At 45.1% G+C, this 25,012-nt stretch overlaps 1 protein-coding gene across 1 annotated transcript in view; it reads left to right on the top strand.

Moving 5' to 3' along the window:
- Positions 1-148: 148 nt before the first annotated feature.
- The window catches only part of ell (elongation factor RNA polymerase II), a 31,366-nt gene continuing 6,502 nt past the window's right edge, over positions 149-25,012 (top strand). The window contains exons 1-6 of the mRNA XM_012839595.3: positions 149-498; positions 12,859-12,903; positions 19,211-19,332; positions 20,232-20,395; positions 22,298-22,557; positions 23,525-23,649. Of these exons, the coding sequence (XP_012695049.1) occupies positions 364-498; positions 12,859-12,903; positions 19,211-19,332; positions 20,232-20,395; positions 22,298-22,557; positions 23,525-23,649 (851 nt within the window). The 5' untranslated portion in view covers positions 149-363. The remainder of the gene's footprint in view (positions 499-12,858; positions 12,904-19,210; positions 19,333-20,231; positions 20,396-22,297; positions 22,558-23,524; positions 23,650-25,012) is intronic.

Raw genomic sequence — 25,012 nt, 5'->3', positions numbered from 1 at the left:
GACGAAGAATTGTGGCCTAGCATTTCCCTTTCCTTACGCACTTTCCCAATGACCAGTGAAGAGACGAGCGAAACACATCCAGGTCGGCCCATCTCATTAATAAATAATAACGTGTCTTGGGGTTTATCAGTTACATGCAATTTTACATTATACCTGATCGTGGCTTTACTGGATATAGTTGTGTGTGCATATTCCATGGTTCATAATGAATGTCATGAATATGATGGGTTTTAAAAAAGTCAAAACTTGTGTTGTCAGACCACGCCTCTCGCGGACAACCTCGTAATATGAATATTCATTCGAATCCAAGAGTTTTCATGCGTTTACGATAGGGTACGTGAGCGTGGTGGAAATGGTAGCAAGATGGCGGCGTTGAAGGAGGAGCAGTGTTACGGGCTGTCCTGTGGAAGAGTGAGCAATGGCAGCAATATCTCCGTCTTTCACGTCAAACTCACTGACAGCGCATTGAAAGCTTTTGAAGAATATCAGAACAGCAAGGTATGTTTACAGCTCGTATACAATTGTGTTTTACTAGCTGAGAAGCTATCGCTGCCTGCCTATTTGTGGTACGCTGTCCAAGCTAGCCTGAGAGACCCAGCTTGGAGTTCTGTAACGTTTACACCAGCTGCTTCCCATGCCATATAGATTTAATCGGACTGTTTAAGTTCCGTCATAGAAAGGCATGAACCAGTGTCGTTTTTATTAAGATGTATATATGTGGCTCTTTAACTCAAGTTTCTAGTTAATTCAGAAAGCTAGCTAGATAGTTTTGTATGTGGCCATGCCCTCAGACACGTAAGTTGGCTAACGTTAGGTATTGGACTTGCTAACCACTTCACTAGCAAGCTTGATTAACGTTAGGCCAATGATCTCAATTAGCTAAAATAGCGTGATTAGAATTGAGAATCTAATTGTTAGTATATAAAATCCATACACAACGCTAACATTACCACAAACGTTCATTTGTAGCTAGCAGATTTGCTGAGGATAGTTGATATTAGCTGTGTAACGTCGGTCAGCTAGCTAGTAAAGCTCTTCCCAAGATAAGCCAGTGTTGAATTGGTCTATTACTTCTATCTATATGGCTTATTAATAAAACTAAACTCATCAATTCAACTCGTATAAACTGGCAATTCGTGTCGTTGATTCGTCGTTCAACTTGTCATGTAACATTAGCTAACGTGAACTAGCTAGCTAACATTAACATACTGTTTACATGCTTAGCTTTACAGCTAAGCTCAGTTAGACATGTACTTCTGAATGAATTAGATACTTCCTAATCAACGCTAAATTAACAATTACACGAGGTACTAGGAGGGTCCGGGATATTTGCCAACATATTTGATTGATATGATAATCTTGGCTCATCGTACTTTTAGGGATTCTGCAGTGGCTAACATTGGCTAATGGTTGAGTTTTCCTGAGTGCTTTGTAGAAGATCAGTTGGCTTCTAGCTAAACAATACATGGTTAGCTTGAAAGTATTTGTATTGCTAATATCAGCCAGGTCTGTTACCTAGTTCACACAACTGCTATCCTAAGTGTCCAACGTTATGTGTATCCGATTGTAATTAGCAGGTGACTCATATCTCTCAATTCAAATGTTTCTCGTCGTATTGCACAATTCTTTCACGTCAACAAGCACTGGGTCAACTAACGTAACCCCTCATATTGGTAGTACGAACATGTCAAGTGTGCTGACTCTGAAACAGTTTGCTAACAATCTGAAAACACTTGGTAACGTTAGCCTGTCCACTTGACAAACTATCTGCCTACCAGATGAAGCTATCCTCGCTAACCAGCAAAACATCGAACGCTATACACAGCTTGCTCAGTAAAGTCGTAACGTTAGTCGTTTGAAAAAGCCAAAATACGCATTTGTCAATGTTTTTAGTTTCGTACTGAACGTATCAGGTTGTGTAACCACTGCCTACCATTAGCTAGAAGTATTAAACGGTCACACGGTGGCTTGGCTACTACGGCTGAAAATCATGGCCATAAATGGATAGTCATATCACATACTAGCTAGCAAGGTGGGTAGATACTATAATGGGGATATGCGGTCAGCCAGTGTAATAGAATATTGGTTATAATGTTACATTGAAATGTATCGATATCGCTTCCCTGTGGATTACCCCCGGATGTTGTAAGCCTACCTATGATTTAAACTCAAGGCAAAACTCACTAGATCGAGGCACCATAGTGTTCTTGTTAGGGGAGGCTGCTATTGTGAAAACGGAACTGTTGAGCTGTTTTCCCAGTGCCGTGTGATATGACGAACTGGATCAATGATTCATTGCTGATTAAGACCTTGCCATTATCTCTTAAGACCTCTTGAAAACAGCTTTATTGGGAAGTGTTAATTTCTTGCAAGATGGTACATTTAGTCATAGTTTTGGCATACCCCCTCACGTCCTCTCTGTGTGTGTGAGGGGGGGGGGGGTTCTTTGCTCAAGGAACCGTTTTAGAATAGCCCATGGTAGTTGAGCTGCCCCAATGGAAAAAAAGAAAACGTCATTTGACTTACCGCCTGCACCTTATATGTTTAGAAATTATGGGTTGTCTTTTTTTGGTAGTCATATAGAAGGGCAATGTGGTGAATTAAAGTCCCCTTGTAATGTCATCTTCCGCTACAGAAAATGTTAGCTCCAATGACAGCAATACCAAATTTGCAAGCAAAAAGGATGGGAGCAGACATCACATGAGCTGAGGAATTTGTGCACGAGAAGTTGGCTCGGGCCCCGTGCTGTCGAAAGAGTCAGCGGAAATGGGCCCGGCTGGAGGGCATTCAATTGAACATGCTTCAGCGCAGCACATCAAATGGCTTGCAGGGCTTGGACCACATCAGTGAGGCCTGTCATGATAGCTGAACGCCATGCTCAGATATGCATCCATCCCATAATTTCGGTCTGCCCCCCTCTCTGCCTACCAGGTCCTGTTAGGTGTTCCATTGGTTTGAGTAAGATGGTGGAGTTAAACCACCATCTTCCTTTTTTTTTTTTTTTTTTTAACAACACACTTGCTGCCTACTTTGGCACCATTTTACCATTTTATTGGCATTGGTAATGTCACTGTTGTTCCTGTTTGAAAAGCCAAATATAGAAACAGTCTTAACAAGCCGCAGTGAGAGTTAGCTGTCTAACGTCATAGCATAGCCCCTTTAGGAGTTGGAGCCATTTGGGTCAGAGGCCATTCCTGCCAGGCCTATCCCTGACTGTGAAAGAGCCTGAGGCTGCAGCCAGCCTGGTCTGGCGTGGAAGAAATGCACAATAGCAAACAGGAGGCAGAGGAAATTCACTAGGCAACTCAAGCCTCCTGCTCAAGTCTTCTTTGAGAGGTGGCCATGTAAACATCATTTATGACAAGGGAAGGAGTCTGTTTTATGGGTTGCCACTGTCTGGTAAGCTGCCTCTGAAACAAAGTTCAAACGCCCCTCTCGTTTTACTGGCGCCTTAAAGACCATGGCCTTTGCTTTCCTTTTAAAAATGCATGAGCGTCACTCAAACTGTGGCCTGAAACATGGCTCTACAAACACTGAGCAGGGCTACTCGCTGTCAATGTAGTCACACACAAAGGAGGCACAAGACCTGGCATTAAGATTACAAAGGAGAAAGAAAGGTAAAAAAGGAAAAAATAAGGCATAAAGATGTAATGAGTGCACATGCCACCAGGGGAGTTAGCCACAGTCTGTCAGGGCCATCAGAGAGTGGGTTGGGAGCAGATCAAGACCGAAAGGTTTGATGTATGTAGAGAAGAACACTTGTCTCTAAGTATTGGCTCATTATTCTGTATGCCGCAGTGTCCCTGAGGGTATTCTGCCTCAATCGAAACCTGCATGTCCCTAGCCCACCGACATCTACTGTAAACACTGGTGAACCACCTTAACTTCCTTAACTGTATGGTTGCACAAATGTGAGGTCTATGAGAGCTCTGTGTTAGGCAAATGCATTCAAAATATCACCAACATAAACTAGTAGTTGTAGTGCAAACATCATAAAGAAAAGAGCTAATGTTATGAAAAAATAGAAGACATGTTCACATGAAATGTGATGGAAAGAAATGAAGTTATGGCCTGTGTGATTGTAATGCCAAGAAAATCCCCCATCTAGTCTGCAAGCCTGAAAATACCCTTCCAGACAGCCTGAGCACCTTGCATTAATGCAGACCCTCTTTTTTTTAAAGTGGTGTAAATCTAGTGGACTGTACCAGACTGCTGTGGTATGCCATCTAATAAACTCCGCACTGATTTGATTTTTCTGAAGAGGACATGTCGTCTAATGTCTGCTGCCCTCTGAATGGCTTTTACTGCCGCATTCCCTGTCTGGGCAGCGGTAGCAAAGTTTAATCAGTCAAATGGCAGCAGCATTTGGTGTTTGTATATTCAAGTAAGTCTTTATTGTGTTACCTGACAGTGAGTCAAATTTGCAATCCAACTTGTTAAGGTCAGAATCACAAGGATATTAGAAACGTCACTGGTAAGGAGGGGGTGTTGGCAATATCACGTCGCTAAAACCTTGGGATAACTGCATTCCACAGCCATAGCCACCTTTGTAAGATGCGATATTAACCATAGACCCCCACCCCCCAAAAAAGAGGACCAACAGGTTTTTACCAACTTGTTCATGAACAGCAGTTGTAGCATCTATGAAACTGCATGATGAATTGCATGTCATGATTTAAAAAAGACTATACATAACTTATATAATGTTATACACTTTCTTAATTATAGAATCAACAGTGATGGATGAAATTGATTTAGAGTCTATCTGTCAAAACCTGTGCTGCAGCCCCTTACCTCTAGATGCCAGCTAAAAATCTGGCCCAGGGCCTTCTGGTGTGTGTGAGTGAAGTAATGCTTCGGTTATTCTTGGATCTTATGCAGGCAGTGTGAGTTTTTACAATATGCTTCTCACAGTCTGTGAAGAGGGCTGTGCCTGGCAACGATTCGCATGTTATTTCATTCCTTAAAGCTAGTGTAAATTGCATGCTCACATTTTCACTGTCTGAGCAACACATGCAACAACACACACCAGCTGTAATGAAATCGTAACTCCTCAAACAAATTATTTGTTCTGTCAGATGTGCTCCTTCTCGTGCATGGCTCTCCAGTTCAGGTTCACATGGTGGAACTTGTTTCTCAGCTGTGTGTGTTAGTGTGTTAGCCCTTGCATGTGCATGTAAGCGCCCAGCCTGCTGATGCTCTGAATCAGCCTCATGTTGGTATGATGTCAGCTTCCTGAGCCTCACAGTCACGTACCCGCGAGCTGCGCTCTGAGGGTGGTGTAGTGGAGGAGGACGCGTGGGCATCTGCCGTGCTGTGCTGTGTGATGCCACCCTGAGGAGGATGTGCCGGTCTCTCTCTCTGTGTTAGCCTGTGATCTAATACAGTCCTGTCATGCGGAGGATGACACTGATGATCATGCTGTAAACGCTTTCTGGAAGTGGTTGTATGAATCTGTTTCCTGTCATTGGTGTCATTGCGCAATGATAATGGTATGTGTCTTGTGTGTTAAGTAAATGACACACTGAGAGTCTTCATTCAGTACCCCTGTGTATGTATGGATTTGACTCTGCATTGCCTGATTGTCCAACAGGGGAACAGTAGCCCCTAGGATTAGGAAAACACACATACTGGTATGCCTCACAGCTGTAGCCTAATTCTGTAGCACAACAAGGACGTGCACTGTCTTAAACAGACTGAATATCCATGCTTCCTGCTGCACTCTTGCACTCAGGGACCTCGGCGTGGTCTGTCTTTTGTCTCCAGAGATGAATCACTTAATCTATACTCTGGTTCAAGAGGAGCTGTCCTCCTCTTCCACTGAGGTAGTACTTTCTGTAGATCTTTTGACTGGCCATGACCATTCAACAAGCATCTCTTTTTCTTTCTCTGTCTCTCTTGCTTTTTTCTCGCTCTCTCGCTTTTTTCTCCCTCGCTCGCTTTTTTCTCCCTCTCTCGACTCATTATAGCCACTACCCATTCAGGCTGTGGTACTGGACACTGCACTAAGCCTTCATTAGCACCAAGTACACTTGACGAATCTCAATTGAGAATTTCGGAGGAAAAGTGTGACCATCCCAGTTGCATCTCGAAATGATTGATGGAGTACGCTGGATGAGCGACTAAGCTGACAATAACGTCATCCCACCTGTGGCTGACTGCATTGGGAAGTGTTTAAGGCTCTTGCTCGGCAGCCGGTAGCAGGTGATGCAGTGCCAGGAGTAAGAGCTCGGGTGACCCCGCAGGCTCAGAGCCTGAGCTATAGGCCAGCCATCACCGCCGCCTGCATTAAACCTACATTCTGTACGGCTAATGAATGTCAGTCATTTGAGCTTGACAGATTTCAGTGGATCAGTGGCACACTTTTTTTTTTTTTTTTTTTTGTGTTTGTTTCATTTCTGCATTTTTTTTTCAGATGGCAAAGCACAAACCAAAATAAGACCCTCAAGACAGTAAGCCCATTGTGGTCTCATTTGGTGAATGTAGAACCAAAACGTAAAGCCTGTATATGTCAGGTATGCAAAAAAATCTTCTTTGCAGCCTTTGTGTTAGAAATGTGATGTATTTGATAAACGAATGAAACGCCACACAAATATATTGAAGTTGAAGGTGCCCAGTGTTGTTTCAGTAAGTCAGTTGAGTTGTGGTCTGTAGCCCTTGTAATAAGCCCAGTTTACTTGCAATAGGGGTGAGACCCCATCCAACTGGCGTGCCTGTAACCTTTCTGCTGAAGCGTCAGCTATGTCAGGCCAGGACTCCATGTTTAGGTCAGCCGGTGTGCCATGGGATATTAAAGGAATGCTGAGTCAGCAGATATAGGCGGGATACCAGGGTGGAATTGAGCACTGGTGCCAGATGCAGCTACCAGAGGGACACCCTGTCCCGCCAGCACCCCCTCACGTGGCCTAGCCTGGCATAAATACTCCCCCCCCCCCCCCCCCCCCCCCCCCCCCCAACCCTCTGCCGTCTCACTCAAAGGAGTCCTGGGGGGTACTCCAAGTGTGTGGTTTAGTGACAAACCTGGGTAAGTTAACTCCTAGTAAGTGGTAAACCTCCAAATAGATGAGCCCTTTTCCTTTCCTTCACTCGGAGTGAACTTACCCAGGTTTGACACTAAACCACGTGCTTGCAGTATCCCTCTGATAGCCCATGAAGGTCCAGGCTTATGTTGCCTAACCACCCCAGCTGACCCGAAGTCCGTTTGATACAGCTGGGAAAAGATTTAGGAAACTTTCATGAATCAGATCAGATGTGAGACATCTGTATTTGATCTCATCTGTGGTAAATTGACCTTCACATTCATGCTGTTTCCTTTCAGAGTATGCCCAGATAAAGTACATTTCCACAGCTTTCTTGAATTCAGTGAAAGGTATCCTAGTTCTCCAGTGCCACACCGCGATCAGGTATCTAGGCAGTGCTACTCATGTTCCACCTACTGTTGCAAACTGTGGGTAGGGACCCACGGGTCATTATGTATGAGGAAAATTCAGGTCTTAAAATTTGTCTGACAACTCAATGACAGCACTCGCACATCAGTACTGTATTATATTTTCAAGAATAGCAGGAAAAAAAAGTAAACACTGAACATTTGATATTGCTAGTTCAGTTTAGGCTGATCTCTGCTCCATTTCAGTCACTGCTCCCCCAACAAAAGTTGAATAGGACAAACCTGGTTGTCATTGAGACTGGCAACAGTAAGCAGTCAGCTAAAACTAGTTTGGGAACTTACCAATCACCATAGAGACTTTAGGCGGATACATACAGTGTGGTAGTCCAACTGTGAAACTCTTGGGACCCTGTGCGTGTGTGTTTGAGGGTGTTTGTGGCCATGTGTGAAGGGATTGTTCATTTTTCTGCTATACCACAATCCACAAAGAATGTGTGGGTAATGCATGAGAGCAGTAAGGGATACACTGGAGGTCAGAACAGCTCTTATTGCTGTTGTCACCAAGCAGGAACTTTAAGGGCCCTAGTTTGGCAGTGGAAATTATGTGAAGATGGCCTATTCCGCCCAGGCAGGTTGTCTTAAGTTCCGGCGATTTTAATTATTCTCGCCAAGGCGTGGGTTTTGTATTTAGGTGTGGCGACATTCTTCTCTGACAGGGCACATTTGCATGTGCCAGTCACAAACCAACACTGCCCAATTCTGATTTATCTATCTGCAAAAAATATTACATTCCCTTTATTGAAAGAGTGGCCCATTATGCCTACATACTTCTGTACTAATGAGGAAGCAGAAGTTATGGGTTAGTCTAATTAATCTATCTGGGATATCCTCGAAATTAACACACATCCTAGCAGGCTTTTAAAAAAAGAATAAAATATATTTTTTTAAAGGTTAAGCCGCTTTAAAGACTCCGGCACCTGGGAAGAGGCAGGCCTAGTCTAATTTGTCCAACTTGAATTAAATGTGGTCAGCAGTAAACGAATGTCATCCATGATGTAAATACACAATAATGACTTTACGTTACATTATCTGAATAGAAATAACAAGTAATTAGACTAAGGTAGAAGAAGAAATACGTGCCACTTGAATGCATTTCCACACCAGAATCCAGAGAGAGAGAGAGCATTTGGGTTAGTCCAGGTGTTCAAATCCATCAATGTAAACATAAAGGCAACTCACAACCTCCCATATCTCATGCACTCCCCATTCATTTAGTCTGACTGCTTCTTTCCCATGCTGACCACTGTCTCTTAGATATCTCAGAGCGGTAGCAGTATATCTAATCATTGTGCAAATGGTACATTTATGGTATGTGTCTACTCTAAAGTGAAATGTCTCATGTGTTGCAAATGTTAAATACACTTTACCTGCTAGGCTAAAATACATTCTTTAGAATGGGTGCGTTTATGGGATGGGCTATATCGATCTCGACAAAAATAGCTTGTCAAGAAATTCAATTGAACAAAACTATTTTACAGACTCAATCACACCCTGATTAACAATGTAACAGTCAGTCCAAAGGGATGTGACCTGGGCGTTTTTTTAAAAACATGTCTGACGAGCTACAATTATGTGTCATCAAATGTAATTGTTCTGGACAACCGAAGTAGAACTATCGTTCACACCTTGCAAAAACGCTCCCGTTGAATACTATCCAGAACCCGCAGAGATATTACGATTTCTTTAAATTGCAATCTCGTCTGACTCATTCCGTTTAAAGGGATTGCTCAGCACTGCTATTAGTCGTCTTTAACCAAACCTTTCACTAATTAACCTCCACCTGGCTTTGCCCACACCTTAACCTCTCTCTCTTAAGCGTCTTTATTTTGCACAACAGTGTGCATACGCTGCCTTTTCCACCAGCCATTTTCATTCTCAAATTAGGGCCCTAAATGTTGATGTGCGTGTTTTCAAGACCGCTTTCCAATCACGCGTTTTAAAGTCTTAGTCTTGTTTTCTGCACAATTTTATATTCATTCCACATCTGATTATATTCACAGTGAGCTGACTGACGATGACTACTCCCATTATTGGAGAGATGCCATTGTCTCAGTTGTTAGAAACTAAAGATTTCTGCTCACCAAATTCAAGTCAAAGTCAAAGTGTTTATTGTCGCATGCACCAAATTGCTTCAGCGTAGGGAAATTCTCAACACTTGGCAGGCAACATCTACGCAGTAGACGGCATACAGATAACAAAATAACATATAACATTACCAGCGAACGAATTTCCAGAAGTGCTAGTCGATCATACTGTATGAACGACAGTGCAGTGTGTACAAAAAAACAAACAATAAAAATGGTAATAAACATAAAGCTGCGTAGTGCATGTGGAGCCATTGTCAGTGCGACCTTTCTCTATGGCGCACCAATCCACAAATTCTTCAGAGTTTCACACAGTGTGCACATGGAACAGTTTCCCGATACTTCCTTTTTCTTTTATTTACACTTCAGTCATAACTCGGGTTTTAAATCACTCGCACACATAAAACATCATCTGTGTTTCTCAAGCTCAAGTAGTAGAGCAGTGTGTTGCCAGACTAGATATAGCCTAGTTGGAAGTGGAAGTAGGCAGGGTATGGACAGCAGAGAGACTGCGAAGCTGGTGATTTATGGCTTGCATTGTTTATGTATTTTGAAAATTGGTTAAAACATTAGAGCAGGAAATAAAAAATGTTATTAGTATATGCCCCTCTACAGCTATGTTGACAGTTAGGATGTGTTTGAATTAGCAACTCAGTATGGCACGCTAACGCCAATCCTTTGTACATGAAACTAATACTTCATTAGGTGCAACTCCTGTATGTGAAATGCTTCCCCCCCCCCCCAAAAAAAACTGCAAGTCCGTGTCCTACATGATCATGAGTTGCACGGCCTGCAACATTTCATAATCCTGGGCCAATATGCAAATTAGATTGCATAGCGAACATTTCAAGCAGTTCTCATTGCAGCTTATAATGCGTAGCAGTTGTAGCTTTTCCCATGACCTGCAAGCACAGATTAAGTAGTTTTGCTGCTGTTCTTTATCCCGCTACTGTTCTGGTCCACAGGCTTTCCTATTCTCATTTTGGTCTAATATTTATTTTGCATCGGTCAGACGCAGCCAAAGGTCTCACTTTCAGGAGCTGTTAAAAGAGCTGTGCATACTGTGTGGTTAAGTGGCAGCTGGAAGCCCCGCTCCGCTGTGTCCTAAGGTTAGCCCTGTGGAACGTTCTAGGCTGCTGTCCCAGAGAATAGTGACATGTCAGCAGGCCATTCAAATGAACAGGCTGAGTATTGCACTCTGTGGGTGTGCGGAGGGAGGGGTAGAATGAATGAGAGAGGGTGAGTGAGTGGTATGACTGGGGGAAAAGGGGCTAAATTTGAGTCCCTGCTTTGGATGATCGAGAGCTTGAGTAGGAGACGGGGATTCAACTTTTTGTGTGTTGGTGTGGTAGTCACTGTGCTACAGCTGATGTCAACTGTATAAAACTCCTTAACATAGTCTGTTTTTGGCAGGAGTGATATTTAATGTTTGTTTCTTGTAGGTAAACATTGGCTATGAGCCCCCTCACTCATTAAAATTATGTGATGTGTTGAATTGCAAATTGTTAATAATCACGAAGCAAATTCCTTCCTTCCTTTTTATTTACTCGTTTTGCTTTTACTATTTGTTTGACCCCTGCTAAAACTATAATTCTACAGTCACTAGGCCAACATTTAATAACTACTCACGATCAATGATGAGGCTGGCATATTGCTGAGACGGTTATTACAGTTGGACTGATGGTGCCAGCTGGATTCTTTCTGCATGCCAGAGGACTAGTGGCTGAGGGCCCCCGCTGACCTGGTCGGCTCTGGTTCCATAGATCTGTCTGAGTGACTCGGTTTGATGTTTACACTGTTTTTCATGTATCTGGACATCTCCTCAGACTTCTCTCCATACTGCAGGCACTTGAGAAGGCTTCTGCTAGATCCTTTCCCTTACCTGTTGTTTTCCCTTACCTCTGTTTAGCGTCCATTTTGTGAATCTTCACTCAGTCTGCGCTATCACTGCCTGCTCCTCTGATGTGGCTGTCATACCACTCAGGAGGAACTGCACCACTACAGTCTTGCTTTCACCAGCTGTAGTGGTGTGCCATTACACTGACAACCTGTGTTTAGAAGGTGGTTTGACTTCGCCAAGCCCATCACCATCTTCATTCCCGGGGCGCACCAGGTTGCTTGTCAGTCAGTATATCAGCAGGAGTCATATAAGTGGATAAAATTTCTAACTTAGGATTTCTAACGCAAGTTGCCAACTGCTTTTCTTAAACCTTTGTTCAAGCCTCTTATTATTAGTAGTGATATAGTACTCCGTGTTGTGGACGCCAGAGGTGTTAGGAGAAGGCATTGAGCTAGCTTATTTTTCCACCCTTCTGTTTTTCTCTCCTTCATACTCCATCACCATGAAATGTTGGTTGTACTTCATTTATCTTGGGTGAGGAGTGGCTTGTATTTTTTAAATATATATTGCTCAAACCTGTCTGGCTGGGTTTCGAGTGGAACGAATTTCTGAAAATAAGACCTCTATGGTCAAATGTGCGAGTATTCCTCCATTACCTGTGTTTTTTGTCATACTTGCTTTTTTTGGAATGACTCAAAGGAGCACACTCAAGAAGTAGTCCATCTGTGCTTCTGTTCTTTTTACAGCCCTTTATTCAGCCATGGCACGTAATGTTTAGAGTCTGTTCCTCTCATTCACGACCCTTTTACTGGCCTGTATCAATGCTCAGATGGAGAGTCTCTTTTTATGTTCCTGCTGAACAGCTGTGTAGAAGATGTGAGGTCAGACCCCTCTCCTTATCCCCGAATCTCAAGCAGGGACTGTCACCACCTGTATGAGGCCACAAGTCCACAACATGTGATGGTAGTGTCAGCATTCACATGAGAGGGAATAATCTTCTCTTAAAGGAGATGGAGGCTTGATGCAGACTTGTTATCTGTCTTCAAACAAAAACAAAATCACCCTGTGCTAAGCCTTCTATCTTCTTGTTAAATAGGCAATGTGGAGTTTGTCTGAAACTAGTGCGATGGCTAGGGAACAGTCCAAAGACTTGCCTTGCAGAGACCAAAAACAGAACAGATGGCACTGATGAAAGCTAGCATGCTTGTCTGGAGAACCTTCTGAATGTTGCATTCAATTGGTAGTCAGATTTCATTTTCAGTGTAGTGCACATTATATAAATAGTAAGTCACTGCTGTGGATCAATCTTGACTTTTGTGAGTGTAGATACAGCCATTCTAGGTTAGAGGTCAGACGTTGGGATCTCAGTCTGTTCTCCTGGTGGTCCTGGCAGATTGGACTAAATGCATCACCACTTTGTTATTACAGCTCAATGTCTTCTGGTATTCATTTATTCACTTAATTTTTCTCATTCTTCTCTGTTTCAGGCCCAGTCATCTCAGCCACGCATCCGGTTTAATGGAAACCAAGGGGTAAGACTTCCCGTTTTCCTTGTTTCTCCCTCTCTCTCACCCACCCACCCACTCCTGTGTGTGCTGGCACCTCACCAAAAGCTTGCTATGACTGCATCCTGTCCAGGAGGGGTTTTCGTTGTACTTGTGAAACTTGAAAGAGCAAAGATGACGAAGCAATTGGGGTTGAGTCGGAGTATATGTTCCAACTTCTGTCTTTTCTGTCTGGAGTAATGTGTGACACCGTGTGTACTTTGTCCAGTGTATTCTGTCTAGGTTATTAATTCAAGCGTGTATTGATTTGTGATACTTATTTGGACTTAAACCACTTCCACAAGTTTTTCAGCTGTTTTTGTCAGTTGGTTAATGGAAAACATGTCAACATGCCATGTCTCAGTGTTCAGTGTAAGACTGAAGGCAGGGACGTTCCAAAAGGTCAGTGTTTGTGTACGAGTTGGACAGAGTGTTGAGCTGTAGTGATCCAATAAGCCGTTGCTCTTTGGTCAGTGCAACATTATGGAGCCCAACTTTATTTATTGCCATGTGTCTGCCAAAGGGAATTACAGCAGTGGTCAGAATGCTCCAAGTCCACTGGATTGTTGATTGATGTGTCTAGAGGGGCAAAATGAGCCTAGCTATGAGCTCTCCGAGAGGAATATCCAACTACTTGAGGACAACATGGGTACAAACCTAGCCTCTTATCACTATACTGTTATCTTTATGAGTTAAGCATTTCTGTCAGTGGTGGAACACTGCCTGGCTCGCCTGGGGTGGCTCCTTCCAGGGTGGGTTATCTGGCTGCGGGGCTCTGCTGCAGGCCCTGGCACCAGGCGCACCCGTCTCTGAACCGCTGGCCGAGGTGCAATATTTGCACACGTCCACAAGTGCAGTGCAAAAAGATGTTTGTACCCTGTGCTGCTATGTTTGCAGAGCCTCTCTGTTGAAGGTGCTCCAAGGACATTGTGTGTGTATGCGTATGTTTGTGTGTATGCGCCATCTGCATGCATGCATTTTTGTGGGGGTGTGTGTGTACACAGCCGTAGAAATGTGATGGATTATTATTGTAAAGTTTCACTCCTGATTTCTTGGTCTAGACAATCATGGCAGTATTTTGATTTTGTTCTCCTCCCTATAAATATGAAAGTTTGAAGCTTCTATCACACTTGTGCTGTCATCTTGGAAGCGCCTATACTTTTTGAAAAACGAAATACATTTTCAGGGCATCCTGATGTGAACCCGGGGCAGAAAGCATAAGGAAGGCTTAGAATCTTAAAGCCTTCAGCTCCATATATTTGTAAGAGACCAGTGGCTTTGCCCTGGGCTGAGAAGAAGCTGATGACGGTAGGGTGTGATCTGATCGGGTCAGACGAGTCACATGCTCAGGGGCAGCATTAGCAGCTAAACGCTGGAAGGGCTTTAAAATGGATTTCCTCTGAGGCAAGCATTGTTGTCGCCCTCCGCACCACTGCCACACGCATTCCTGGCATTAGCCGAGCTGGAGCCTTGGACCCCTACCAGCGCATGGCACTCCCATGCACCAGCACACAGGCCATGTATGACCTGTCATTTGAGATTTCATCCTGACGTTTGATGTCTGAAAACCAGCGTAGCATAGTCGGGCTAGGTCGGGGTGGGGTTGCACATGCGCTGCTTCCTAGTGGCTAAAGGTTTGATCGATCACAGCAAAGTGCTCCGTCACTGGCTCTCCAGAAGCGGTAGGCCATCTCCTGCCTTCCTACGATTGCTCACTACAGAAGAGTAAAGTAGAGGAGTATGGCTGCCTGAGGCCCTTTGCTGCCATTCCTTTCATGTGATCTTTCTCTTCCTCCATCAGAAAAAAATGGAGTGTTGTGACTCCAACACACACAAGCAGTACAGGCTGTTGAGACAAGCACTCGGCCTTTAGCTCTGAAAGCACACAAACGGAGATGGACCCTTGCTCAATGGGATGCGTATAAAGGCCTAGGTTGCTTGGTAGCCTGTGAACCAGAAGTTAAATGGCCTCCTGGGAGCCTTCACTGAGCTTAAGAGTCTTTGGCCTCTCAGTTAAAAATGGGGGTGGAGGTGACCCTGTAGGTCAAGGCAGAAGAGAGAATGGGCTTTGCCGTAAGAAGCATTGACCTCATTTAACCCAGGGGTTTTATTTAGAATTGCTCAGTGCCTTTACAAGCCAAGAGCAGCATATAATTTGTGCTGTTGCTGTCCCTCCTCTCAGATATTCCACTGATGTGGATTTTTATTCACATATGAATATGATCAACCATCTCGAAGTGAGAAGTTCCCTGGAGCCCCAAGAGTTCAACTTTTAAATGTTAGAAAATTATATCAGTTTTCGGTGTAGTACCCACACAGTCTGCCCTCCAAACATACGGCACAAATGTTGCTTCTGCTTTTTTTTCTACTGGTAGATGCCAACAGAATGGAAGTAATGGAAATGTATTGCTGTCAAAAAAACATTACTTCAGATATATACCCATGTCTTTTACACACAGTTGTTTTTGAGAATAGCAGTCAATAAAGCAGGTCAAATGTCCTAGGCTAGTGCTAATCTCACTGACCGGGTTGCTAGGTAAACTAAATATCTGTATTATAATCTGATGATTATAATAAAGCTTGAATGCTAATATCATGTGCAAAAGAATGTATCCTTATTGGAAACAATTAGCCTAGTCCAATGACTAATATCGTTTCACATTTTGACAGGTATGTGTGAGATTATTTTATTTAAATTCTAACTATATAATATTGCAAAAGTGACCATACTATTACCTTTCCTTTAGTGTGTTGTATAGCTTTTTGTGCATGCAAACATTCTGCAAAGCTACAAAAGCCCAAAGTACATGCCAGAAGGAGTAACTCACTCCCACAGAAAAAAAAAAAAAAAAAAACTTTTCTCAGCTGCAAGCACAAGTCCTCTTTAACAATGTTTTTCCCATGTTGTGCAAGTGGCAGTAAAATCACAGATGAATCGTCACTAAGCTAACGCTTGCCTGTGTTTAGCTGTGTGGCTCAGCAGAGCAGAGGACGTGTGGTTTGAGAGGAACAGCACGGGGGTAGGCAGGGGCACGGTGGAGGCCCACTGAAGCCACACGCGTGTTCCCAAGGCTGCTGAGTACCTCACACCAGACATGGTCATGGGCACTTGGGTCAGCCTCTACCCAGCCTGAGACGTGTGTACATGCGTGCACGCACGCACGCACACACATACTCACGCATGTATCCTATGTGTGTGCACACACTAGATCTCTGCCATAGTTGCCCTTTTAGCCCTTACCTTTTGTTGCTGACACAAAAATGTTGCGCAGTATGCTTCCTCCTTTCATGAGCAACATCCATGGAAGTGCGCCTGTGTTTCCTCACAGAGACGGAGTTCACATCATCTATCTGCTAAGATTACGAATGCATGAGTTCTGTGTCAATGAGCACGTACACAGGGCAGCACCTCTGGATTTATCTGTTTCTCTGGAAAACCCCTGCTGCTGTTATTAGTCTCAGTTGAGAAATGATGAATACATTATTTGATTAAATTGATGAAGATTCTGATTTAAAAGTTGTGCAACAGTAGTTGGTGTGCACATTTAAAAGGGATAAATAGCCTCAGTAAAAATTGGAAAGTGGTGTGTGTGTGTGAGTGTGAGTAGTGGAAAGCTCCCAGAGTGGAGGCAGGAACATGGTGTTTATTTATAGTTGGCCACCTGCAGGCCTCACACGTGTGTGTGTGTGTGTGTGTGTGTGTGTGTGTGTGTGTGTGGTGCAGCTGAACTGACCCGAGCGAGAGGAGCCACTGTGTGTATCATCAGCAATGCAGCAGGGAGGTTTCCACGCACACACGCACACGCACACACTTCTCTGTCCCTCTCTGTTTCAGACCAAAGGTCAGACTCTGTTGGTTGCCTCATTCTCCCCACTGAAATATAACTGGAACTGGCACCAGCAGAGTTGTCTCAAGAGGAGTAAACAAACCCATCAGCTTTTTTTCCCCCTCTGGTTCCAAACTCTACTCTGGAGGCACTAATGAGCCTGTGATTTTCACTGCCAGTTATGTGTTGGTACTCTAAAGAGATTACCTGCTGCTTGTATAACACAAGCATCTTAAGGCCTGCTGGCGCACACGCACATATATATACACTCCTACACATTTGCCTAAGCTGTGATATACAAGAAGAGGTGTGTGTGTGTGTGTGTGTGTGTGTGTGTGTGTGTGTGTGTGTGTGTGTGTGTGTGTGTGTGTGTGTTAGGGCTGCACGATTAATTGAATTTTAATCGCGATCACGATTTTGGCTGCCACAATTAAATGAGGATGATCGTCTGCGATTAAAATGCGTGCTCGAAAACCGTTATTCTGTCTCTTCCGGGTTTATAAGATACCTTGAAATCGACCGAGTGACGGTCATTTTTCAAGGTAGCATTGATGCAGCCTTGAAGCTGCCTATTATCCATACAACTGTGCGCCAGCTCCCTCCGGCAACTGCAAATTGTAAATAAAGATGGCTGACCAAACTCCGCTGACAGCTGTGTTTTGTATGTAAATTATTCCTTGTTTTCTCGCTTAGATTTTTTTTAAAGTTACAGAGAAATAGACACTGTACCATCCGATAACACCGTTTATGTAACCAGCAATAATGGTTGATTTGATTTTGCGAGGCGTCAGTCTGATTGGTCCAGATTTGACAGGAGAGTCTCATATTCAGGACAACCGTTTACATTTAATTTACATTTAGTCATTTAGCACACGCTTTTGTCCAAAGCGACGTACAAGGGAGAGAATAGTCAAGCTACGAGCAATAGAACCTGGTGTAACAATAAATACTACTTTACATAAGAAATATAAGCTACCGTTTACCAAACTCCGTTACGTAGCTACATATGCCATGTGTTTGTATGGTGAAGACTGATATTTAATGACAAAGTAGGTAACATAGCTAGCTACTAGCAAGCGTTAGATTCCTGCGCTAGCAAGAAGCCTTTGCTTGCTAACTGTTGTAGCTTGCTCTTGCTCCTGAGTTTTCAAAGTTGACTTCAATGTTTCAATGTAATTTATTCCATGATCAGGGTGTTTTTGCTGCTTTCAACACTGCTAGCTACAACAGTAAGCAAGCAAAGGCTTCTTGCTAGCGCAGGAATCTTCTGAGGCAGTCAGCGGAGCTCTAGAATCTTAGCTAGATCAGCAAGCTAGCAGCTAAACAATACAATGTAATAACATGAGAGGACAAGCCACGTTCGCAATTACAAGGGCTAACTGTAAGAATGATGAACACATTCAATAAAATGATCTTTGTGACTGAAATTACTGTTTACTGTGTAGTGCTCAACATTTCATACTAGCAGCAAGCTTAAAGCTAGCTAGGAGCCATGTTACCTACTGGCAGATCAACGTCAACTGTTGAACAGGGGGGCGTGGCCGGAGCGAGATCAGCGCAGACGTGACAGTGGTTTCAGTGGTTTTGTTTTTTAATTAATGTTTGTTCATTATTGCGATCGTTGTTGTGTTTTTTGAAAGAATGCAGGCCAAAATACAGGGGAATTTGGGCGATTTTTATGCACAAAATGATAATATATAATAATCGTGATAAATAATCGTGATCTCAATTTTGATCAAAATAATCGCGATTATGATTTTGGCCATAATCGTGCAGCCTTAGTGTGTGTGTTCATTTGCACATACAGACTGCTTTGTATGGGTGCCACATGGAGAATGAGGGGGGCTTTCAGGCTTTTACTCAGCAGGGCTATAGTTGCCCATTACTGGTCACAAGGTCTCACCACCACCTGTGCCTGCACTGCAGAAGCTGGGATGCAGACTGCTTGACCTATGACCTTGACCCTCGGCATTGGTTCTAGAAGCTTGGTGTGAGGGCGTGTGTGTTTGTGTTTGGCCAAGGAGTACGTCTGCAGAGCTCCATGCGTGGGTTCACTGACCGCTTGCTGCATACACACCAGAATCAATCCACAGGATGGACCAACAGTGGCTGCAGGCAGGAAGTGTGACAGACACACGAGTCATGATGACACACTGGTGACTCAGCTGCTTACACCCCGCCTCAGACGGCGCGGGTGGGGAGCGAGCCCTATGGTTATCCTGGCTATTGGAACGCACCACAACACAAAGGATCCTGGAAATAGAAAAATAGAACAAAATTGGTACCAGCCAGATTTAGATGCAGCTGAAGTGCTTGTTTTGAGACTGATAGATTGTACATGCGTGTTGGAAACACAATAGCCAGGTTTCTGTGACATTTTTACAGCCCATCTCTAGGCTGACACACGCACGCAACACGCTGATTTTTGAATGCTCTTTTTTAACACGTGACGTGTCTCCTGTGAACAGAAAATCTCCATCCCTTGCTCGGACAGTCCCAGTGAGCTGCGCACATTCACGTTTTACCTGTCCAACGTGGGCCGGGACAACCCTCAGGGCAGCTTCGACTGCATCCAGCAGTACACTACCGGGTGAGACTTCCGCCCCACCCCTCATTCATGCTCTCTTCACTGTTTCACTTTCTTTCAATCTCTCACTCACACTTCCTGTTCTGTCACTCTTACTTTGTTCCATTGACTGTCTCTCTCCTACTCACTTCCTTCGACTCACTCATCTCTCTCTCTCTCACTCTCTCACTCACTCCTTTACACTCTCTCACACACACAAACAGATTAATTTTAATGCTATGATTTATGCTTGCTCTAGGCCTGAGTCTGAGACATTGCAGCAGGTCATTTCTGTAAGCTTGTTTAAAGACCATGGGCGAGTGGGTTTGTGCATGTCTCTTCAGTGTTGAGAAGATGGCTAGACGGCTAGAGGGCTTGTCCAGTTGTACCCCCATCCATCAGAAATGTGCGTGCTGAATCCCTGGCTTTGGTCCAGCACCAGAACACCAGCTGCCCAATTACCTCATTGGCCACTGTGCAGAGGGCAACGGCAACACCACATTTTATTCCAGCAGATGGCTAATGGGAATCGGAAGCAGGAGCGTAGTCTGGCCCCAGCAAGCCACTGTGTCCAGCCCCCTCTACTACCCGATGGGCCAGACAAACTGCCCTTAGCTAGTGGCCATGAGGAGGGTTGGGATGGGTGTTGATATGTAGGAATGGGTCCCATCATCATGATGATGATTTTGTTAGTGATGACAGTTTTATCTGCTGAGTTAAAGTAAAGCAAAACTTTGACAGTACATTGTTGTCATAGAAGACTGCATGGTCAAAATTAGGTCAAGCCTGAATTGTCTTCCCACACATGACCCTTCTGATGACCTATCTGATCCTACACTCTGTCAGCTTCTGTCTTTTTTGTCGTGCCTCTGTCCGTGTCTTCTGCTCGTGTCTGATCTGCCCCTGTGTTTGTCTCCTCTCAGAGAAGGCAGTGTGGAGCTGGACTGCCTAGGCGGGATCCAAGACAAGATCACGGTGTGCGCCACGGACGACTCCTACCAGAAGGCCCGGCAGAGCATGGCTCTCGTCGAGGAGGAGACACGCAGCAGGGGTGCCATCGTCATCAAGCCTGGAGGCCGATACGTGGGTAAGACACACAGGCAGCCTGCGCTGATCAATGCTGTTCAGTAAGGAGTTGACCACTGCAGTGTCCAGAAACGACATGCCATGCAGCACTATTCAGCATCCGGTAAAGACAATCGCACTGAATTATTTAGTGTTCAGTAAGAACAGCCTCTGTTCTGGGTTCAGTAGGGGATTGCATACTGCGCCATTTGGCCTTTGGTAGGGACTGTGTGTGTCCAGTTCTGTGTTCAATAAAAACGTTACACAATTCAACGTTAGAACTGGTGTGCCACGCTCTTCGATTTGTGTGGATCAGCGCTGTACACTCCCTGGTTAAGCAAGCAAAGATACACTGCTCTCTTCTGGTTTGGGTGTAATTGGCACGGCTGGCACGATGACGTCTTTGCTTGAGGACTGGCAAGCCCCACCACGCTCCTCCTGGAGAGACGGGCACAGGTTTGCTTATTGTTTACCCCCCTTGGCCGAGGAGTGGACACAAGCTGTACTTGCGCCACTCCTAATCTGGTTCCCTCTCGCAGCTATTTAGAGGATTTCCTGTGCTAGAAATTGTGTGAAATCTTAAGTGATGCTGCATGCTGTGTCATTGTAGGGAGGTGTTAGAGTGCAATGACTTTAGTAGTTTTCTGTGAGCATGTTGGCGCTCGCTGGTGTATGCTAGTACCTTATGACAAGTTTTGAAGCAATACCTTGCAACAGTATACCACATTTGCCCCAGCTAAAGGCTTGACATGATTACATATAGGTCTGTGAGTACAGTTCCTCTTGTTTTACCATATTCTGATGAGAGGACTGACTTACCCGAAGGAAGTTCTCGGGGGTTTGGCAATATAGCTCCAGCTCTCATGAGCGCCACTCTGTTTGCCCCTTCCTCAGAACATTCCTCTGCCCTCTCTGCGCTGAGGAGTTTGCCACCTTCATTAGAGTGCTTTTGTGTAGATTTGGTCAGGGTCAGATTTCTAAGTGAGCAGCGATACTGAATACAAACAGTGTGAGTTAAAATGTTAGCGTATTTATTAGTTTGTCTATATGCTGAAAGAACCGCAGAGCAATCGAGAAGCAACGTTTTCATGTGAATGTATTCAGTGCTGTAAAGATTACTGAAATGACTTACTCACAGGTTATGAGGCATACTTGCTGTGTGTGTGTGTGTGTGTGTGGCTGTAAGGCAGCTCCACTGCCAGGTAGGGTTCACACCAATCTCCTGCCTGATGGGAATTGAGTCGAGCGGTGGAACTGCTGGCTGTGTGGGTTCGTTTGGACCCGAGAGCAGGGGGACTCGGCGCAAGGTGTTGGCATGCGGTGCCAAAGTCTAGGTCAGCAGCCAGAGCTCTCTGTGTGGCTTAATCAGAGATCTGTGGGAGGTGCGCACAGCTGCTGTGATGGAAAGAGAAACTCAGACTCATCAGAGAGAGAGAGAGAGAGAGGAGCGCTGGAGGTGCTTGAGGCCAGTCACATGATTTTGTTGTCATATGACCTGCTCTCACATGATGAGTTCCACTGACACTTTTAAGGGCTCATGCCCATGGATCACTCAACATGAGACCAAATTTCCATGAGCATATTCCAAAGGACCCAAAACAGCCAGAATTTGAAAAGCCAGCACTGACTGTATTTAATGTTTATGCTTCGTAAACTGGTTGATGTGTCTGTGTAATTGCTTAATGTTGTGTATATTTCCTGGTATGTGCAATTGCTTAAGTGTGTGTGTGTTGGAGGTAATCACTGATGGTGTTTGCTATTTCCTGTATTGGTCGCTGATTACTGAGTTGGAGTTGTGCTGGCACGTGTGCAGTGCAACTGGCATAGGAATTGAAGCCTATGTAATGATTTAAGTGTGTGTTATCACTATATGTATGTAATAACACGTGTGTGTGTGTGTGTGTGTGTGTGTGTGTGCCCCTAGGGAAGCGTGTGCAGCGGCGCGGGCCGGCCGCCGGCCTGACGGACATTGCGCCGTCACGCCGCACCTCGCGGCCCGTCATCATCTCGTCCAGCGCTCCGCGGAAGGGTGGGGGGGGCGGGGCACAACTCCGCCCCCTGCGGGAGAGGCTCACCCACCTGCTGGCGCTCAAGCCCTACCGCAAGCCCGAGCTCATCCTGCGCCTGCAGAAGGACGGCCTCACCTTTCCAGACAAGGACTCCCTGGACGCCCTCCTGCAACAGGCAAGTACCACCCACAGCTCCGTAGAGACGGCGAGAGAGAGATACAGATTGTGCACAAGGGGCGGACCGAGAGGGGGAGCAAGGGGTGCGGAAAAGGAGATGCACGCACAGACGCTTGCACACACACACACACACACACACACACACGCACAGACACTAACGCACAGACACACACGCACAGACATTAAGGGAGAGATGGTGAATGAGAGAGACTGTGAGGCACATACTGACAGGCAGGGTTATGCAATGGGTGATTTTGAGGTGCTTAGAGGAAGCGTTTAGCTAACACCATGAACAAATTGGAGAAGATTTGCTGGATTCATTGGAGGCTAAGACACCAGGGAACAGTGCATGAAACAGAGTGCATTTAACATGCCGGCTGGATGGTCTGTCTCTGGGGTTTGCAAATTCATGCGCCTTGTGTTTTCCCCGTGCTTTTAACGAGAATATCCGCTCCAGATGCACGGAAAGCCCTTTTAAAAGTGTCCGCAGAATTCCCAAGAGTGGCTCGGCGGTGTCTGGCGGTTATTTTCGGGCGTCGCATTTTCTGCTGCTCTGGGTGTCACCCCGCACACGCTGCAGAGAATTCCATAGCGCAGCAGATTCCACTCCTCTCACGCAGCCATTGTTGCCTTGAGTGTGCCCTGGAGATCACTGAAGTGTGCACCGTTTCCATCACTGAGTCACTGTGGTGTTCAGAGTGCACCCAAACTGCATCTATACACCAGCCATCTGTGGGTGCATTTATGAAAGGGCTACAGGCGTAACCCAGGTCACGCAACTACACAGCAAGCTGCTATTAGGGTCTTAGGGCTTTAAAAGACAAAAGGATTGCTGGTTGCCACGGGACACAAACTGAATCTAGTAGTTAAAGTCTTAAGTTTGTGATTGTGTGTGTGTGTGTGTGTGTGTGTTAAACTGAGTAATGGTTAACATTTGGCTCCTCCACCACTCCCTCCATCTGCAGGTGGCTAACCTGAACGCGAAAGACAACACCTTCACGCTGAAGGACGGCCTGTTCAAGGATATCCAGAAGGACTGGCCGGGTTATGCCGAGGTGGACCAGCAGATCCTGAAACGGATTCTTGTACGGTAAGCAAAGCCCCTCGTCTCCTCAACCTAGCTTCAAGGAGACGGTCCCGACAGGGGAAACGGATTGACCACATTTGTCCCAAAAAATGCTGGGGGGAAAAAAAAAAATCTAAGTGTTACGTGAAAATTCACTCAAGTTACCTCAGGACTCGGGGAGTTGCATATAAGTATATTTATTCAACAACAACAGGCCTGCCAGGACGTGAGTGAGCCTGACAAGCAAGAGAGAGGCACGGGCCCACTCTGAGAGAGAGAGAGAGAGAGAGAGAGCGCGCGCCCGGGCTCACTCCCAGACTGCAGCAGACGAGAGAGAAGCAAAGTTAAACACATCACACAAGGTTTATATAGAAAGAAGTTGGCGTTCTCTGACGTCCGAGGTCATCTAACTATGCTTTTTGCAACATAATGCATCAGCAAGGCAGAAAAGAAGGACTATCTTCTTCTTATCAGCCCTTGCTCACACACACACACACACACACACACACACACACACAGAAGGTACACGTTTAAGCACATACAGAGTTAGAACAGTCAGCACTTAAGAATCAAATATATATACAGAAACAGAACAGGCATATCATTAACACACATACATACTTGATTAGAGTCAGAGTTTCATATTTCCCCATCACAAAGTCTTTGAAATGGGTGGCTGTTCTGAAATTCAAATTTTTTATTTTATTTTTAAAGGTAAAAATTATTTTGTATTTTTTGTATGTCAGCCCCAGATGAGTCCCTGAAGCCAGCCTTGACGAGGACAGACCATGGCCATGTCAGTTCTGTCCCTTCAATGAAGGTTGGAGGGGGCAGGTGTTTCACGGCTGGCTTTTGGGGGCGGACATATTGTGTGCTCTGCTGGATTACATGAAGTTTCACATTTCCCCATCTTGGTGCCTCACTGACATTGAGAGTGTAGGTTGGCAATTGCTTTTGGTGTGGGCTGTATTGGTCGTATTTAGAGTAGCACTTGATGAGTTTGGACCAAAGCTGGGTGGGTTTTGATTGGTGTTGAGCTTGTATGAGCTGGATACGGTCCTTGGTGGAGTTGTGGTGGTCACTGCGCTACACTGCACTACATAATGAGCTTTGTTTCAGGCTCAACATGGCTGAGTTTAGTACAGTAGTGGGCCTGTGGTGGCTGTCCTGGAGCAGGGGCTGTGTCCTGGCCTGAGCTGGCCGGTGCCGTTCCAAGTCGCTGAGGCTTTTCTGTCTGTTTGTCTGTGCTCCTCGCTGCCCCAGTGGAAAACTCCGGTTTCTCATGAGCTCAGAACGGGCGGCACAGCACAACACAGCACAGCACGCAGTGCAGCCAAGCAGCTAAATATAGCGCTGAGCAGTGGGATGCTGGGTAAACCCACACCAG

Source organism: Clupea harengus, chromosome 10 (genome assembly GCF_900700415.2).
Source record: "Clupea harengus chromosome 10, Ch_v2.0.2, whole genome shotgun sequence".
Taxonomy (NCBI): Eukaryota; Metazoa; Chordata; class Actinopteri; order Clupeiformes; family Clupeidae; genus Clupea; species Clupea harengus.
Note: the sequence above shows the minus strand (reverse complement) of the source record. Positions and strands in the feature narration are given on the sequence as shown.